The sequence below is a fragment of the Castor canadensis genome, chromosome 14, assembly GCF_047511655.1.
Source record: "Castor canadensis chromosome 14, mCasCan1.hap1v2, whole genome shotgun sequence".
Classification (NCBI taxonomy): Eukaryota; Metazoa; Chordata; class Mammalia; order Rodentia; family Castoridae; genus Castor; species Castor canadensis.
Window position 1 is genome coordinate 75,257,741 of NC_133399.1, and position 20,571 is coordinate 75,278,311.

General features: G+C 37.7%; 1 protein-coding gene across 1 annotated transcript; it reads left to right on the top strand.

Annotated features, from left to right (window-relative positions):
- The first annotated feature begins 2,587 nt into the window (after positions 1–2,587).
- Positions 2,588–19,710, top strand: Triml2 (tripartite motif family like 2). The gene is made up of 7 exons (XM_020187496.2): positions 2,588–3,123; positions 3,399–3,494; positions 5,776–5,970; positions 7,658–7,798; positions 11,802–11,824; positions 12,030–12,130; positions 19,113–19,710. Exons 1-7 carry the CDS (start codon positions 2,935–2,937, stop codon positions 19,658–19,660), a joined length of 1,293 nt encoding a protein of 430 aa, XP_020043085.1. The 5' UTR covers positions 2,588–2,934; the 3' UTR covers positions 19,661–19,710.
- Positions 19,711–20,571: the final 861 nt, after the last annotated feature.

Here is a 20,571-nt window from a genome sequence, read left to right on the forward strand (position 1 = left end):
CATATGAGGGAGAACATACGATTTTTGGTCTTTTGAGCCAGGCTAACCTCACTCAGAATGATGTTCTCCAATTCCATCCATTTACCAGCGAATGATAACATTTTGTTCTTCTTCATGGCTGCATAGAATTCCATTGTGTATAGATACCACATTTTCTTAATCCATTCGTCAGTGCTGGGACATCTTGGCTGTTTCCATAACTTGGCTATTGTGAGTAGTGCCGCAATAAACATGGATGTGCAGGTGCCTCTGGAGTAACAGTCTTTTGGGTATATCCCCAAGAGTGGTATTGCTGGATCAAATGGTAGATCGATGTCCATCTTTTTAAGTAGCCTCCAAATTTTTTTCCAGAGTGGTTGTACTAGTCTACATTCCCACCAACAGTGTAAAAGGGTTCCTTTTTCCCCGCATCCTCGCCAACACCTGTTGGTGGTGTTGCTGATGATGGCTATTCTAACAGGGGTGAGGTGGAATCTTAGTGTGGTTTTAATTTGCATTTCCTTTATTGCTAGAGATGGTGAGCATTTTTTCATGTGTTTTCTGGCCATTTGAATTTCTTCTTTTGAGAAAGTTCTGTTTAGTTCACATGCCCATTTCTTTATTGGTTCATTAGTTTTGGGAGAATTTAGTTTTTTAAGTTCCCTGTATATTCTGGTTATCATTGGGACAACACTTTGAAAAGTTCTATTTTAAGATGTACCTAAACAAGAGGAGTGCCACTGGCTCACGCCTGTAATCCTAGCTACTCAGGAGGCAGAAATTAGAAGGATCACGGTTTGAAGCCAGCCTGGGCAAATAGTTCAAGAGACCCTATTTTGAAAAAACCTTCACAAAAAGGGCTGGTGGAGTAGTTCAAAAGATGTAGGCCCTGAGTTCAAACCCCAGTACCACACCAAAAAAAAAATCATGTGTACCATATTAATCTACTTAAGGATTATAAATGTGTTTGTATAACTTAAACATTAAATCAAAAAGAAAAAACAGGAAAAAGTTTAGTTGGGAGTAAGGGCAAGGGGAGAAGTAAGAAGGTAACTGGTATTCCTGGGACCTGTCATTGTCAGAAGAGCCAGAGTGGAGACACACGTGACTAGAAGAGAGGGTTTGAGAGACTGGTTTTCATGTTATGATGTCACTCAGTAATGAGTGAGTTAGACAAAGAAACTGAGCCATCCTGGCCTTCAAGGTCCGGAGGTTACACAAGTGGTAGAGCACCTGCCCACAAACAGGCCTTCGTTGGGGAAAAGTTTCTAAATTCAGGAGGAATATATTTAAACAATGTAATTAAGATAATATTTGTTTAAAAGGATAGAAATATTGATTGAAGGCAATCCTATAATTGGATACAGAAATGGGAATGCAGAGCACAGATCATTTGTTTCCTGGAAAACAAAACAAAGCAAGACATTATGCTCTGTCCCTTTCATATTTTTGCAAAGCTTTTTTTTTTTAAGGGTATGTGAATAGAAACACCTTCATTACAAAAAAACAAAAGAATAAACACAAATTCACATTGTCTCGAGCTACGATATGGCAGCAGATGTAAAGGTATTAGTTGCACAGGGTAGTTGAAGGGAACACCTAACGACATACTCTTGGGGGTCACAAGACAGACCAGAGCCGGGGGTACCCAGCTGCGCCCGGGGCAGTGGGCATCGCTGCAACTGCCCATGGTTCTGTCCTGGAAGTGACCTTTGTCCCCGTGACGCTGCTATGCCCTGAGGCGTGGGTAGTTCCTGAGTGACGTCTGTACTGAACAAGGTATGCTGTCTGTCCAGCTTTATCTGGGGCAGTTGGGCCCAGGTGGCAGGTTCTGCAGTCAGCTCTCTTCCCTTCCCTCGGGCCATGTGCATGCGGACCACACCCTGGCCTCTGTTCCCTTTCTTGAGGCACCAGGTTCATCCAGAACCAGGCAGTCTGTTTGGCCGCCTCGGCACATGGCACACATGTGTCCCTCATCGTCACTTAGGTGGAGCAGCCTTGGAGCCCAATGCGTGGCCAGCCTCCGGAGACAACATTCTGTCTGTCCTCTGCCCGTCCGCCCATCCGGGTCACCAATGAGCGCCTCTGCCTGCCTGCCGAGGGACTAGGGTGCAGCCTCCTGATCTCCTTTTCGATGCTTTCTTAGGGCCAGTACCTTACCTTGCCACTGCTTGTGAATTTTTTTCAGTACTGGAATTTGAACTCAGAGCCTCCTGCTTGCTAGGCAGGGGTCTACCACTTGATCCACAACCTCAAATCCCAAAGATGTTTTTGAAATTTTCCTTAATGAGCAGTTACAGTCAAACAAGCTGTGGCACTTTGAGTGCTAAATTTAAGGAGACTTCCAACTCTTAGGCTTACATGCACCTTAGGTATCTCATTTGCACCTAAATTTGGCACTCAGGCACTTCTTTAAGAAGCACCCAAAGAGTGCCTCACTTTCTGATTCTTGCCGAAGGCTAGGAGAATGAGTGGCACCTTAAGTCCCTGTGCAGTTTGCACCATGAATGCTTGGCCTTGCCTCACCCATGTTCAAGTTCTGTTGTTCCTCCAAGGCACTGTGTCTTTTACTGAGCACTTCTTTGTAAATGACTTAGGGAGTACTGGACTATGCTGTTGCTTGTGGTAACTATTCAACCTGTTACTTAAATTTCAGAAAACTGAGGAAGACCCTCCGATACAAGAACATTACTGTGACTGTGACTCCTTCCTCAAGTATGTGACTATCAGAAATTTGGTGCATCTGAGGATTCCTGGATGTGCAGAGCTGCTCTATCTGCTCCGTCTGCGTGGATTGTCTCCTTGGGTCTTGGATGCATCATTGTGGACCCTGAGGTTATCAAGTGTGCCTGCTCCAAAACACAGAGGCAGCCTACTCCTCCCCTCCTGTGCAGAGTGCAGGGACATACTCCATATTAGGAACGCATTAATCTTCAACTAGGGACGCCTACTACAATGTCCAAAAGGCTCAGCCTCCAGTTGGAGCACAATGTCACTGAAGATGCCTGTTGTGAGACACACAGGAAAACAGCACAGCTATTCTGTGATGATGACCAAATCACACTTTGCAGCAAGTGTCACCAGTTCCAGGAGCACAAGTGTCACATGGTATATGGAATACAGGAGGCTGCTGAGAAATACAGAGTAAGCTGTATGCACATCCCAAGACATTCTGACAAATGCTTGACTGGTTGACTGATTGGGCAGATATTCTGGTCCCTCAAAACCATTCTCTTAGTTGGTGTTCATTAAGAAATACCAAATGCTGTATTTAGTTGAACCTTCAACTTTAAGTCTAAGAAAACATATGATCGGGTCTAATAACCTTTTTGTTGTTTAAGAATAGGAATCTAACTATCCTAAAGCAATTAGCTTTAGGATTAAAGCTAATTGTAATTCTGTAATCTATTTCTTTATAGAAGTTATTTCAGGAAATATTGAACACATTGAAGGTGAAACTTGAAGTAGCTAAAAGCATATTGGCTGATGGGCAAGAAAGAATGATGATGATTCAGGTCAGTGGTTATCTTGATTCTTGGGAGAAAATTACCAATAATGTTAGAAAGTGGGTAATATATTGTAAACAAAGTCAAAAGACTAATAACAAAACAGGAAAAATGTTGGCAATCCATGGGGGGGAAGACTGTTAATATCTTAATATATAAGGAGCTCTTCAAAGTCTGTAAGAAAAAGACTAGAAATTCAATTTAAAAAGTGATAAAGATAGTCATTTGGAGAAAAGAAGTACAAATAACTTTCTTGTTTTCATTCTGCTTTTATTTCTTTTGCTTATTTGATCTGTTCATATTTTTTTTAGAAATATGTTTTAAACATAGAAAAAGATTCTTGTAAAAAATACACATGAACTATATTAAATTGTTAGTAAGGTGGATAATTGTAGTTTTCCTTGGCAAAATTCAAAAAGATAATAGTTAAGGTGTAGGAGAATCGAGCATCTCGTGTAGTTTTGGTGGCTGTCTGAATTATGAAACCCTTTAAAGAGCAATTAAGAACTGCTATCCAAATTGAGTGCTCACTATCTGTTAGGCACATTTCCTTGCTAATTTGAAACAGTATCTCCATACTTAACTCTAATCTGTTCCAGGCATATCAGAGTCTGAGCTTTTTCTCTCTCATTTTTTTTAAAGATATACTGGAGTTTGAACTCAGGGCCTCATGCTTGCTAGACAGACACTTTACCACTTGAACCATTCTGCCAGCCCTCTCTCAGTTTTTTTTTTTTTCCTTACTGTGGTTTGAACTCAGGGCCTATGCCTGGAGCCACTCCTCCAGCACCCCCCTGCTTTTTTTTTTTTCAGTACTGGGTCTTGAACTCACAGTCTTCACCTTCAGCCACCTACACTAGCCCAATTTTTTGTGATAGGATTTTTCGAGTTATGGTCTTGCGAACTGTTTGCCTGTGTTGGCTTCGAACCTTGATCCTCCTGATCTTTGCCTCCTGAGTAGCTAGGATTACAGGCGTGAGCCACTAGCGCCCAACTCTCAATTTTTAAAGAATATAAATCTCCAAGAAGAATCACATGGCTGTATAAATAACTTTTCAACCTATCATTTTTTTTTAGCTCTAAACACCATCTCTTCAACCAATATTGTGATTTGCCAGGGACTGGGTGAGGCATGGTGTATTCAGCATTGAAAAAAGTAGTTTTGACCTTGTGGAATTTACAGCCTAGTGAACATAAACAAAATAAGTCAAATCAATAGGATGCTACAAGGAAAGTGCTATAATTTTTTTAAAGCAGAAAAGAAAGTGATGGGGTGCACTTTTATAGAAAGTGGTCAATACCTTGTCATTCAGAAGGTGGCATTTGAGAAAACTCATGGGCATGAGGGATTAAATCACATAGTCATCTTGGGGAAGAATATTTCAGGCAGAGCAAATGGCAGATACAAAGATCTGGAGACTCGTGTACTTAGCTGGGGCTGTGAGAAAGTGGTAGGGACTGTAGGTGATGAGCAGAAGATAGAAGGGCACAATCATCTCAGACACTTAAAGTGAAGTATGCAAATCACTGAAAAGTTTTGAGCAGGGGAGTGACATGATTTTCCATTTTTACAGAAATACGCTTCCAAAGTGAGAAAAGATCATCTAAGAGTAAAAACTACATTGGGGAGACATGAAAAAAAGTTACTATAATCAGGACCAGGTGATGGTGAAGTGTAGTCAAGAGGTTTTGATTCTAATGAGGCTCATGAGATTATATTTTACCTCTAAAATGATTGTTCCCTAATGTGTATCTCTAGCCCAGACTTCAAAATGGAAGACTTTTATATCTAGTTTTCTACTTGGCATCTCTCCTTAGATGTCTAACTGAATAGTCGAATTTATCATAGCTAAAGCTGACTTTCTGATATACTTCCCTTCTCTGGAATCTAGCCTGTCTTTAGTTTCTCTTTCTACATTTTGTTAACTATTCTTCCAGTTGTTTGGTATAAAAACTTTGATATCTTCCATCCTTGACTCCATTTTTCTCACACTCCTCTATCCATAAAGTGTCACCTTCGAATTTCCTGGTCTCTTCGTCTTTGGTCAGAGGCTGTATCTTTCATAGCTCTCTAAATCAGTTAACATTCCTTTTTGCATGTATTAAGATTGTGTTGATGTCCTGCTGATTTGACTCAAATTCCCTTTGTCTTTGCACTTATGCCTTTTATTTCTGCCCCTGTACTTTATACTTTTTGTCTTTATATTGTTGTGAGATATAGATATAGAATATGTATTTGTGGATAATCTCTCATGCTTAACCTGAAATCTATCATCTGTATCTGAGGAAGGAAGAAGAGCAGAATTTTAAAGAGATGATCGAGTCTGAATATAGGTTAAGGTTCCGGTTGTTGACTGAAGAGAATGAGCTGAACTTTCTGAGACTGAATGGATGCAGATTTGACATGAATTTGAGAGAAGCGAGTCGGAATCAACTGATAAGATTTGACACAGAGCTAGAGGAGAAGTCCCAGGAAATGTTACAGGTAAGATATTTCAGACAACATCCTCATAATATTTGGGAAATGAGAGAAAGAAGAGCTGAACATTATGTCAATTTCAGAATGAGATATCCAGTGATAGCTACAGATGTATTAAAAGTTTGTATATACCCACCTAGCAATTCTGTTTCTGCAGTTGATAAATTGTAGGCATTAGTATTACTATTATAGCATTTATTGATAGCAAGAGCTTAGATACAACCTACATTCATCAATAGGCAAAATACAAACATAATATGGAACGTTCATTACTACAAAATGATCCTGTTTCTATGAATTTATCTTCACACACATATAAAAAGACAAGAGTAAGGTAAAATATACCTATAAAGTTATTTGTTTATGTATATTATATTACTGTGTTATACTGTAAATATATTCATAGCCATATTAAAAGACCTGGATAAAGCAAACACTGTCACATTGGGTTTCAGGAAAGAGTCATATTCAGAATTAAACTTAGAAGCCAGATTGACAGGGCTTACATTTGAGCTCTGGTATTTACTAGCTCCTAGGCGACCTTGGCCTCGTTTACTCTTAGACTCAGCTTCTTTAACCGTGAATGAAGATAACAAATGACTGCTAATTCATAGCATTGCTGTGAGGTTTTTGTGTTGTTTTCTTTGTTTTTCTTTTGTTTTTTGTACTGCTGGGGATCAAACCCAGGACCTTAAACATGCTAGGCAAGTGCTCTACCACCAAGCTATATTTTGGCTGTGTTGTGAGTTTTGAATGAGATACTCTACAGAAAGCTCATTAAATAGTGTCTTGTGTATTTTAAGCAATTGACAAATGTAGGCTTTTTTGCTACTGTCAGAACATTTATTTATTTTTGCAGTACTAGAGCTTGAACTCAGGGCCTTCACCTTGAGCCACTATACCAGCCCTGTTTTTGTGAAGGGTTTTTTGAGATAGGGTCTCACAGAACTGTTTGCCCAGGCTGGCTTTGATCCTCCAGATCTCTGCCTCCTGAATAGCTAGGATTACAGGCATAAGCCACCAGTGCCCTGCTAGACCATTTATTGATAGCAAGAGACACTGTAACATCTATATCTATTGATATAAATAAGACTCAGAAAATAAATTGTGCTACATACATAATATGGAATGGCTTTTTACCAGGTAGAAGGCAATGGGTAGCTGTGCTTATGAATGAGGAATATACTCCAAGAAAATGCAAATTGTCACATTAGCAATAGAGTATAACATGCCATCATTTATGGGGTTTTTTCTCCCCCAAATAACATAATCATGTGCTTATGTGACTAGGTACAGCACATTTGAAAGGATAAAAAGGAAACTGATATCAGTGGCTTAATTAGTGTTTCTTATTAATTGATATAATTTAACATTTAAATAAATTATAATGGCTTTATTTAAGTTCAATTTAGTGATGGAAATATTAAACTTCTTGAATAAAATACCATAGCAAAGAGAATGTGTTTTAGGCGCACACTGTTAATCCCAGTAAGTAGATTACATGCGTACATGTCTACCTCAGCTTTAACATATTAGGTATCAAAGAGTCAAATTGCTAATAAAAGGTATCCTGATTCACACCTTACCTGATTAAGGCCATGGCAGGCAGAAGAAGTGTTTTGAAGACATGGTTGAATTAATAAATAATCAAAGATATCAGTTATTGAATAGTAATTAAGAGGTGTTTCTACAGAGACTGGACTGTGCGGTAAGAGAGAATGTGAATAAACTGAAGGAGAATGAAGTCAGAGTTTCTGAACAGCTCTGTCATCTCCAAAGGATCACCATGGAGCTTGAGAAGAAGTGCAGGGAGCCTGCCTTGGCATTGCTCCAGGTAAGACTGGACCAGACCTTTCATTGCAGTATTTGAGAAATGAGATGTGGACAGTACACCTTAGGGGTCACTCCCAGAATGCAAGGCCCAGTGATCTTCAACCTCACATGAAGACAAAGCAACTGCTTTCTAGTTAATGAATCATTATCACACTATGGGTGGGAATGTAAGTTAGTATAGCTGTTATGAGAAATAGTATGGAGGCTCCTCAAAAAAACTAAAAGTATATCTACCATATGATCCAGAAATCCCAGTATTGGATATATACATCCAAGAAATTAAGTCATTTGTTGAAGAGACATCTGTACTTCCATGTTTATTGCAGCACTATTCACAATACAAAAAAAAAATAGAAGGAATCTATGATAAGTGATCATACATTTGATAAGTGGATAAAAAATATGGTACATAGACTCAGCAGAGCACTATTTTGCTATCACAGAAAAGATGAAATCCTCTCGTTTATGAAATCCTCTCGTTCCATCGTTTGGATGGAACTGGAGATCATTATGTTAAGTGAAATAAGCCAGACACAGAAAGACAAGTACAGTATGGCTATATGTGGAAATTAAAAGAGTTGATCTCATAGAAGTAGAGAATAAAGGGAGGGAGGAGAGGAGTAGGGGTAGGTTGATTAATGGGTACCAAGTTATATAGAGAGGAACAAGACGTCCTGGTGTGCTACAAAGCAGTACAATGATTATAGATAAAGACAAAGCACTGTATATTTCAAAACACTAGAAGAAAGGGTTTTACTGTCAAGAAATAATACTGCAGGAGGCATAAGGAGGATTGAGTTACAAGCAAGCCCTGGGGAATCTGAAAAAAGGGCTAGGGGGCATGGCTCAAGTGATAGTGTACCAACCTAGTAAGCTCAAAGCCCTGAGTTGGCATCCCAGTAATGTCCCCTAAAAAGAAGATAAATGTTTAGCCTGCTTTAAACATTATATGAGGGCTAGGAACATGGCTCAAGCTGTAGAGCACCTGCCTAGCAAGCAGAAAGCCTTGAGTTCAACCCCCAGTACCACCAGAAAAAACAAAGGAACATTACATGATGTATATCTGTATCCAGCCTTCACTTGGTAGCCCATAAATATGCATAATTTGTTTTTGTGGCACTGGGGTTTGAACTCAGGCCTCATGCTTCTAGGCAGGCACTCTACAGCTTGAGCCACTCTGTCAACCCTCTTTTGTGTTGGCTATTTTCAAGATAGGTTCTTGCAAACTATTTGTTTGGGCTGGCTTCAAACCACAATCCTCCTGATCTCTGTCTCTTGAGTAGCTAAGATTATAGCATGAGCCACCAGAACCCAGTTACAATTTTTGTTTTTATATGTCTGTTAAAAATAAATTTAAATTTAAAAGCATTATGAATAGTTGAGTGCTACTTCAAGAAATGAATTCTCTAAAGAATGATAGGTGGGGTGAATTCAACCATGATATATTGTAAGAACATTTGTAAATGTCACAGTGTACCCCCAGCACAATAATAATATGATAAAAAATGAAATAAAGAAGTGAATTCTCAGCAATAAATTTGAATTCAGATGTACCTCAATAGTGTTAATAATTAAAATATGATACATCTATACAATGAAATATATGTACAAATCATGAAAAAGAATGAAATACCTCTATAGGCACTAAGATTATACCTTCAGAATATCTCATTAATGAAAAAAGAAAAATGCAGAACTGCTTTTTGTTTGGTTTTTAGAGAATAATCATACATGTAAGTATATATGTTCTTGTTAACATTCAGACTTTCTCTGGAAGAAAACAAAAACAAAAATCAAAAACATATATACTATAATTAGTAGATTTGACTGGCTACTGCAAGAAACTACTTGTTTCTCTTTTGGAAACAAGGGTGAAATTTATTTACATAGTATTCCCTGTGGTCTGAATGTTTGTGTCTCCCCAAAATATATGTGTTGAAATCCTCATCCTGGAGGGTGAAGGCATTAGGAGATAGGAACTTTGGGTAGTGATTGAATTCTTGGGTAGAGTTCTCACAATGGATCAGTGTCCTTACAAAAGAGCCTAAGAAAAACTTCTTGCCCATTTCATCACGTGAGGTTAGAATAAGATGAAAGTACCTCACTAGGCACCATCTGTAGTCGGGGCCCTCATCTTAAAACTCCCCACCTCCAGAGTATAAGAAATAGATGTCTGTTGTATGTCAGCTACCCAGTCTTTGGTGTTTTGTTAAAGCAGCCTGAACAAATAAGTATTATTTAAAATTTTATACAACAGCATGCATTCTCTTTTCAAAAAGTATGTTACTATCTTTTTAAAGACTTCATATCTTTCTATCAGAACTGTATTTGCCATAAGAATGTACTATGTATTAAGCCTATGTATTAATATTTTAAAATAAAACAAAAATATTGAAAAGCCTCTGGAGGCAAAATCATAGGAAATAGTTCAGTTCTAGAGCCAAGCCTGTTTCCAGACAGTGTGGGCAGGTGTGACTCAATTATGCTCACTTCCTGATTTGCCTCCAACTTCCCTGCCTGGCCTAGCGGGCCCCTCCATCTGCTTAAGTCTTATGCCACCCAGCACAGAAGGCAAATAAATGGATACTATTTGAAAGATCAATATCTGAATAAGATAGCTGAGGTGAAGTATAGGCAATGCTTTTCTTAAAAATATAGCAAAAGGATTTTTTTTTCCTTTACCTGCATGTTAAAATTTGATATCTCGGGATTGACTCAATGAGGCTGAAATAATTACATGGAAATCAAGTTCATATTACAAGTGAAAGTATTTTCATGAACACAGCTCACAAAAGACTTGGCTCACACAAAGGAAATGTAAATCAAAACCACATTAAGATTACATCTCACTCTTGTTAAAATAGCTACCAGCAAGAGCATAAACAGCAACAAATGTTGGCGAGGATGTGGGAAAAAGGAACCCTCATACACTGCTAGTGGGAATGTAAGCTAGAACAACCACTATGGAAAACAATATGGAGGCTTCTTAGAAAACTAAAAATAGAACTTCCATACGATCCAGCAATACCACTTCTAGGGATAGTTCTGAAGGAATGTAAGTCAGGTTACAGCAAAGGCACCTGCACACCCATGTTTAATGTAGCACTATTCACAATAGCTAAGCTGTGGATACAACCAAGGCGCCCCACAACTGATGAATGGATTAAGAAAATGTGGTATTTATACACAATGGAATTTTATTCTGCCACAAAGAAGAATGAAGTTTTGTCATTTGCAGGTAAATGTATGGAACTGGAGAACATCATCTTAAGCAAAGTTAACCATACTCAGAAGGCCAAAAATTGCATGCTCTCCCTCATATATGAAATATAGAACTAATAAAAATGCAGCAATATTATGAAATACTGGTTATACTAAGGGGAGATCATGCACAGGAGGTGTAGAGTAAAAGAAGGAAACTCAGAACTTGAATATGGTTGACATGTTCTTTATAGAACAATGGATATAGAGACCTTAAACTGGCTGAAACCACCATAAGAAAGGAACTAAGGTAGAATGAAGAAAATTAGAGGAGATAAACCAATTAGAATTACAAAACATCTATACATAGAACTATCACAAAGCAACTCCCTGTGTAGCTACCTGTATCTCAAACAAGCAAAAATGTCATGTTTTTCTTTTTAACTTTTTTCTTCTACAAAATCAGAGAACACAAGGGCAGAACAGGTCCTGCCCAGCAGTGAGGGTTGGCACCATTGGTGGGGGTGGGGATGGCGGAAAAGGGAATTGGAGGGTGAATATGGCAAAAAAAATGTGCACACATGTATGTAAATGCAAAAATGATACCTGTTGAAACTGTTCCAGGAATCAGGGGAGAGGGGATGAAGGAGAGCAGTGGAGGGAGCAAATTCAAGTATGATGTATTTGATACATTGTAAGAACCTTTGCAAATGCCACAATGTATTCCCACCCAGCACAATAATAAAGGGGAAAAAAACTCTGCTCAGACACCCAGTATTCACTTTGTCTCTTTTTTCTTCTAGAATGCAAGACATAATTTAGAAAGGTAAGTTTTCATTTTGGAAACATTGGGGCAGAGTCAAGACTCCTATATATATGTTCTACACACAGGGGTTAGACATGTTGGGTAGAAATGGGGATGTCATATCTACTGATGGGAGGTAAGGAGATCTGTCCCTTAAATGGTGGGGCCTGTGGTCTGTGAAGAGACTGCAGTAAATGCTCTTTTTTTTTGTTGCTGTTTTCAATAGAAGTGAGTCACTACTGCTTCAGTGCCTGGAACCTGCTCCTACCACAGACCTGAGTTCGTGTCAAATAAAAGGAATGAGCAGAATGCTAGCAGTGCTCCAAAGTAAGTTGCCACATATCCATGAGTACATAATACTTTATGCTTGAGAATCAAGTGATCAGACTAGCATAAGTAAAAGTAAATTCAGTAGTTTGAAGACTGGAAAATTATTGTGCTGCATGCATCAGCCAACTGTCAGGAAAATATGCGAATTTCCTATGCAAATTCTTTACTGCTTTCACAACCTAAAACATAATTTCAGGCAGATTATACTACTTAAAAATTTTAAATGTTTTTTGGGGAGTACTGGGGTTTGAACTCAGGGCCCACACCTCGAGCTACTCCACCAGATCTTTTTTTTTTTCCTTTTATTATTCATATGTGCATACAAGGCTTGGTTCATTTCTCCCCCCTGCCCCCACCCCCTCCCTTACCACCCACTCCGCCCCCTCCCGCTCCCCGCCCCAATACCCAGCAGAAACTATTTTGCCCTTATTTCTAATTTTGTTGTAGAGAGAGTATAAGCAATAATAGGAAAGAACAAGGGTTTTTGCTGGTTGAGATAAGGATAGCTATACAGGGCATTGACTCATTGACTTCCTGTGCGTGGGTGTTACCTTCTAGGTTAATTCTTTTTGATTTTTGATCTAACCTTTTCTCTAGTTCCTGGTCCCCTTGTCCTATTGGCCTCAGTTGCTTTTAAGGTATCTGCTTTAGTTTCTCTGCGTTGAGGGCAACAAATGCTAGCTAATTTTTTAGGTGTCTTACCTATCCTCACCCCTTCCTTGTGTGCTCTCGCTTTTATCATGTGCTCAAAGTCCAATCCCCTTGTTGTGTTTGCCCTTGATCTAATGTCCACATATGAGGGAGAACATACGATTTTTGGTCTTTTGGGCCAGGCTAACCTCACTCAGAATAATGTTCTCCAATTCCATCCATTTACCAGCAAATGATAACATTTTGTTCTTCTTCATGGCTGCATAGAATTCCATTGTGTATAGATACCACATTTTCTTAATCCATTTGTCAGTGGTGGGGCATCTTGGCTGTTTCCATAACTTGGCTATTGTGAATAGTGCCGCAATAAACATGGGTGTGCAAGTGCCTCTGGAGTAACCTGTGTCACAGTCTTTTGGGTATATCCCCAAGAGTGGTATTACTGGATCAAATGGTAGATCGATGTCCAGCTTTTTAAGTAGCCTCCAAATTTTTTTCCAGAGTGGTTGTACTAATCTACATTCCCACCAACAGTGTAAGAGGGTTCCTTTTTCCCCGAATCCTCGCCAACACCTGTTGTTGGTGGTGTTGCTGATGATGGCTATTCTAACAGGGGTGAGGTGGAATGTTAGTGTGGTTTTAATTTGCATTTCCTTTATTGCTAGAGATGGTGAGCATTTTTTCATGTGTTTTCCGGCCATTTGAATTTCTTCTTTTGAGAAAGTTCTGTTTAGTTCACTTGCCCATTTCTTTATTGGTTCATTAGTTTTGGGAGAATTTAGTTTTTTAAGTTCCCTATATGTTCTGGTTATCAGTCTAGAAATCTGTCCATTTCTTTTAGATTTTCAAATTTATTTGAATATAGGTTCTCAAAGTAGTCTCTGATGATTTCCTGGACTTCCATGGTGTTTGTTGTTATCTCCCCTTTTGCATTCCTAATTCTATTAATTTGGGTTTTTTGTCTCCTCATTTTAGTCAGGTTTGCCAGGGGTCTATCGATCTTGTTTATTTTTTCAAAGAACCAACTTTTTGTTTCATTAATTCTTTGTATGGTTTTTTTGGTTTCTATTTCGTTGATTTCAGCTCTTATTTTTATTTTTTCTCTCCTATTTGTTTTGGGATTTTCTTGTTCTTGTTTTTCTAGGAGTTTGAGATGTATCATTAGGTCATTGATTTGTGATCTTTCAGTCTTTTTAATATATGCACTCATGGCTATAAACTTTCCTCTCAAGACTGCCTTAGCTGTGTCCCATAGGTTCCAGTAGGTTGTATTTTCATTTTCATTGACTTCCAGGAACTTTTTAATTTCCTCTTTTATTTCATCGATGATCCATTCTTCATTAAGTAATGAGTTATTTAGTTTCCAAGTGTTTGCATGTTTTTTGTCTTTACTTTTGTTGTTGAGTTCTACTTTTACTGCATTGTGGTCAGATAGTATGCACGGTATTATTTCTATTTTCTTATATTTGCTGAGGCTTGCTTTGTGCCCTAGGATATGATCTATTTTGGAGACGGTTCCATGGGCTGCTGAGAAGAATGTATATTGTGTAGAAGTTGGATGAAATGTTCTGTAGACATCTACTAGGTCCATTTGATCTATTGCATATTTTAGATCTTGGATTTCTTTATTGATTTTTTGTTTTTTCCAAATAGGATCTCATGAACTATTTACCTGGGCTGTCTTCAAACTGCAATCTTCCTGATATCTGCACCTCTATAATCTCTAGTTAGGATTATAGGTGTAAGCCACTGGCACCTCACTAAAAATTTTAAACTTCTGCTGGTTACCAATGGCTGTACCTGTAATCCTAGCTACTTTGGAGGCAGAGACCAAGAGGATTATCATTCAAAGCCAGCCCCTGGCAAATAGTTTTCAAGACCCATTCTTGAAAACCCATCACAAAAAAAAAGGGCTGGTGGAGTGGCTTAAGTGATAAGAGCACTTACTTAGCAAGTGCAAGGCCCAGAGTGCAAACCCCAGTGCCATAAAAAAAGTAAACTGTAGAAAAATTTTAACATGTATAACAAAAGATTGATATTTCCTGTCCCTGTAGTTCTACTTTATTGATAGAGTCACACAGTGATCTTTTGAGTCTGGTTTCTTTCCCTTAGCATAATACAGTTGATATACATCCAAGTTGTCTCATGTATCAGCCATATGTTCATTTTTATTGTTGGTGATATTCTATTATATAAATATGTCATAATTTATTTATCCTCCCGCCATGCCATGTTCATGCCATGAACACTTGGATTATTTCCAACTTTATGTTATAAATATTTACATACAGATTGTTCTGTGCTTGACTTCATATACTGGTTAATTGTCTAGTAGTGGGATTGCCAAAACTGTTTTCGAAACTGCCTGTATGAGTACTCTCATAAATCAGTAGGTGTGAGAGATTCAGTTACTCCATATTCTCTCCAGCATTTGGGCCTGTCAATTTGTTTCATTAGATGTAGCCCAACTGAGGTGTACTGGTGTCTCACTGGAATAGCTAATGATTTTCATTGTTTATTTACCCTTGTATTTCTGCTTTGAAATATACATACAAACTTTTATCCCATTTCTTAAACTGAGATACATACCTTCTTACTGGGTTTTAGAGTGTCTTTATATCCATCTATCACTTGTTTATCAGGTATGTTTTTGCATACTGCTCTATATTACCATTTTCCTACCATTGTCTTTAGAAGACTAGCAGTGGGGTTTTTGTTTAGCTTTGGTTTGGGTTTTATTGGGAGGGGAATGTGGTTGGTTTTTTAGATAGGGTCTTGCTGTGTAGCCCAGGCTGACCTCAAATTCATAATCTTCCTATCTCCACAACATGAGTGGTAGGACTACATATACACACCACAATGCCTGGTGAACCCAAGGCTTTTTCATGCTAAACTTGTGCTCTTATCACCAATCTACATCCCAGACACTTATTATTTTGTACATGGATATTCAGTTGTTTCAGTACAGTTTGTTAAACACATCATCCATTCTCCATTAAACTTATTTAGCATCTTTGTTGAAAGTCAATTGACATTTATGACCAGGTCTGTTGATCACTGAGTCTATCTTTTTGCCAACACCACACTGGCTTGATGATAACTCTATCAGAAGTCTTGAAAGCAAGTACTGTGAGTTTTCCAAATTTATTCTTTTTCAAAATAGCTTTTGCTACCCTAGGATCTTTGCTTTTCCACATTAATTTTATATCAATTTGTTGACTTTTCAAAATAAAACTTCTGGAGTTTTGGTTGGTACCACATTGAACATGTAGATCAATTTGGGGAGAATTGGCATCTTGATATTAAGACTTCTTGTCCAGTACACATTATATCACCATTTATTTAGGTCTTTGATTTCTTCCACAGTGCTTTGTAGCTTTCAGTATATAAATGTTACCTGTATTTTATAAAATGAATTTATGTTTTATGTTTTCACTGCTACTATAAATATATTTTAAATACCAATTGAAATTGAAATTTTATCTATTTCTATTTTATTGCTACTATATAAAAGTGGCATTGATTTAGGTATATGACATTTGCATCCAATATAAACTCATTTTTTTGAGGGGGGAGAGTTTGGAAGCACTGTGGCTTGAACTCAGGGCCTCATGCTTGTTAGGCAGGCACTCTAACACTTGAGCCACTCCGCCAGCCCTTTTTTTTGTGTTGAGTCATTTCAAGATAGGGTCTGGAGAACTATTTATCTGAGCTGCCCTTGAACTGTAATCTTCCTGATCTCTGCCAGGATTACTGGAATGAGCTATCAGTGCCCAACTGGATTTTTTTTTACGTATAAACTGGAATTTTCCTCAAAGATAGTCATGTAATCTATGAGTATAACAGTCTCATTTCTTCTTTCCAGTCTTCCATATTTTTCTTGCCTTATTGTACAGGCTCAGCCCTGCAATAGGAATAGGAGTGGTGAGAATGGACTCTTACCTTATTCTTGACTTTAGGGAAAAAGCAGACATTTAAAATTTTATGTTAGGGCTGGTAGAATGACTCAAGTGATAAAGCGCCTGTTTAACAAGCAGAAGGCTCTAAGTTCAATCCCAAGTACCATCAAAAAAATTCAATAAAATTTTATGTTAGCTGTAGGGATTTTACAATTCTTCAACCAGCTAAAGAAGTTCTCCTGTATTCCTACTTTGCTAAAAAATTTTATCATGAATCAATAATAAGAACCTTTATGTATCTGTTGAGATGTTAATGCTTTTCTTAATCTGTTAATTGACAAATTACGTTGATTTATTTTCAAAGTTGAACAAGCCTTACATTCCTGAGATAAACTCTTGATGACATCTTACTGTTATGTATAATATTGCTGTACTCAAAATGCTAACATATGTTAAGAATTTTTGCATCTTAGTCAGGTGCTGGTGGCTCATTCCTGTAATCCTAGCTACTTAGGAGGTAGAAATGTGGTTTGAAGCCAGCCCTGGCAAATATTTCATGAAACCCTATCTCAAAATTAAGGGCTGGAGAAGTGGCTTAAGCGGTAGAGCACCTGCTTAGCAAGTCTGAGGCCCTGAGTTCAAACCCCAGTACCACAGAGAAAATAAAAAAGAAGAATTTTTATATCTCGATTCATGAGGGACATCAGTTTTTATCTTTCTTTCTTTCTTTGTAGTAACCCATATTAATATATTTAAGTTAATTCATTTTGCTTTTGATATGTGGATAGTCTATTTTGTTCTTTGTCAAATCTGTTTGAGTTTACATTTTAATTTTCTACATCCTATAACATTTTTTGGTGGTGGTTTGTGTGTGTATGTGCACCCTTGTGTGTTGGAGATTAAAACCACAGACACCTCATATTTGCTGAGCATAAGCTTTACCTCTAAGCTATATACCATCTCTGTATCTATAGATATTAAGATTTTATTTTTCTTCAGACATAGTAAGCAAAGTTGTATTAGAGTGTGTGTCTAATAATTCCAGTATGTAAAGTTCCTTATAGATTTATTTCTGCTAGTATCACTCAGTTGCTTTCTATTTTGTGGTACGTGTTTACTGATTTTTTGATAGAAAGTTTCGTTTTCTTCTTGAGCTACTGTTTTTAGAAATTCTTTGAGGCCAAAGTAGAAAAAAAAGAAAAAAAAAATTATTTGAGGCCAGGAATGAGGTGTGTATTTTTGCAGAGAGAATTTGCATTGTTTCAGCCCATCTTCGGGAGATACTAGGAATGTGAGACAACTTGCAATTTAAAGTTCAAGGTGTGTGGCTTGTGAGACTACTCTAATGATATGAATATGGCTGCCAGTCAAGGAATTTAAGTTAATTTAACTTGCCGAAGTTAAGTAACAGAAATTAAAGAACCAACTGCGGGATTAGATGCTAGAAGAAATAAGAAATACAGGACTACTCCAGTTTTATACCTTAATCAACTAAAGAAACATGGGTGCTATTTACTAAGAAGTAAGGATTGGAGAGGGATAGAGTTGGAGTTCCATTTTGGATGTATTGTGCTTCAAATTCCCTTTTTATATCCAACTAGTATTAACAGTTTTTTTATGGGGTGAGTCATGAACATACAGAGGATACTTAAAACTGAGGCTAGGTGAGGTTACTTGGGACAGAGATTGCAAATAGTAAAAAAGGATGTTCCAGGACCAAATCTTGAAAAGTCATAATACTTGGGGGTTAACTAGGAAGAGAGAAGGAACAGTATAAGATATAAAAAAGGCAAGAGTCATCTTCCTTCAAGTATGAGGAATCACAGTGAGCTTGCTTCTTGTTCTCTGTTTGATTTTCTGGATGATTCTCATAGATTTTCTAGCTACCTTTAATATGTTCTTTGATTTATTTAATATCAAGTGCCTGTTATCAGCAGTTTTAGGAATTTACATCACTCTTGGGATATTTAAGATGAGAAGAGTGATTAAGTCACAGGGAACAGCTGTAAATCAGCTGTTTTATTAGTGGACACTTGTGTTTCTGGCTATTTTAGGCTTGGAAAAGATCTTTAGGTGTCTAGACTTAGATCCCAGATGATACCTGGATGGGACTGGTACCAGGACAGTTTTACAGCCTGTTGGTTAAAGTACTTGCAAACCTCTCTTTGGCCCATTATTCTTTGTTTTGTTTCTCCCTCAGTAGGTTGTGTCTCTTTTCCATCATTGCATTGACTTCTTTTTTCCATAGTGTTCATTTATTGGAGTAAAGCTTATAAGACTCCTTTTGCTGGGTTCTTCCGATTTGTCTTTGCCATGTCTGTGCCTCAGACTTGTGTCCACCCATTGGGAAGCCCCTGTAAGTGAGAAATCATGCTGGCATTGGCTTCGCTGCACCCCCCTGGGTTAACTAATTATGTCTCTCCCTGCAGGAAATATAACTTTGGATCCTGAAACAGCTCATCCCTACCTGCTCTTATCCAAGAACCTGAGCAGTGTAAGAATTGCAAATACCCAACAGAATGTGCCCGGCAACCCAAACAGATCTGACTTTAGTGCCACTGTGCTGGGTGTGGAAAGCTTCACCTCAGGGAAGCACTATTGGGAGATAGAAGTGGAAAAGGCCACCAAATGGCAGTTGGGCATATATAACTCTGCAGACAGAAAGAGCAACCAGATGGAAGCTTCTGGAAATAAACTGTTACTCATGAGATCCATGATGGGGACTGATTACACCTTCTGGGTCTTTCCCCCTTTAAAAAAGGTCTGTGTGAGAAAGCAAATGCACAAGGTTGGAGTTTTCCTAGATTATGAATATGGGCTGATATCATTCTACAATGTCACAGATAAATCTGTCATTTATAATTTCTCTAATCTCACCTTCCAAGGAGCCGTTAGACCTATATTTTCTCTTTGCATTCCAAATGGAGACCTGAATTCAGATTCTCTCGCTATCTGCCCCCCTCATTTTCCTTCCTGAAATGTTGTTAGCTCTCCGTCTTCCTTTGTGTGAAATCCAAGATCACAAGAGACCAGAAAATTAAGACCCTGTGAAAGAATTTATATAAAGTAATTTGATATTATACCCAAGATCCTTTGCATAAATGTAGCTTTCAATACCAGTTTAATAGAAGAGGTTGCATTATGAATGATAATATAACTGAAAAACTTAAACCTAATTAGAACAACAAATGCATACACATCATAAGACTGAGATATTAGACAAGAATATGGACTGATTTCCTTAGAACAAGAATAAGTACTCTGGACACACTTTGGAAAAACAGTGACAGTATTAAGTATAATCAAGAATAAAAGCCAGAATGATTTGAGTCTATCTCCTAGTGCATATTGAATGGAAACTGATCTTGTTATAGACATTGAGGCATCCTATTGCTGACAGTGAATATCAGGACTTCCTAACACTTATCATTCCATATAGAGAATAATTTAATTTCCCTGCTTATTTTATTGGGGTAACAAGAAGGTATTATAGAAAATGTGAATATTTTAAAATTATTTTTCAAGTATTTTTTCAGCTTTTCTTTTTGACAAGGAAAATTAAATTCCTTAAAAGAAGCCTAGCCTGAAAGTTCAATGCTTCAAAATACATAAGTGATATTGTAATGATTTCTTGTATCTGTTCTCTTTATTTGGAGTTCCACTGAAAGGTATTGTGTTATCCACTAAAAAAACTACATCTTTGCTCAGGAGGGATTATGTAATGCTGAGAAGAAAAAATACTGTAGACAAGCTTTTATGTCAACTATTTACCATACTTTATCTCCCTTATTATTTTTAACATATTATATGTACTATGGGGGCAGGGGGGGAGAAATGAACCAAGCCTTGTATGCACATATGAATAATAAAAGAAAAAAAAATGTTATA

Coding starts and splice junctions, on each gene's coding strand:
- Triml2 (XM_020187496.2), top strand. CDS start 2,935: ATGTCCAAAAGGCTCAGCCTCCAGTTGGAGCACAATGTCACTGAAGAT. Junction 7,799..11,801: donor CTGCCTTGGCATTGCTCCAG/GTAAGACTGGAC, acceptor TTTTTCTTCTAG/AATGCAAGACATAATTTAGA. Junction 12,131..19,112: donor AATGCTAGCAGTGCTCCAAA/GTAAGTTGCCAC, acceptor CTCTCCCTGCAG/GAAATATAACTTTGGATCCT.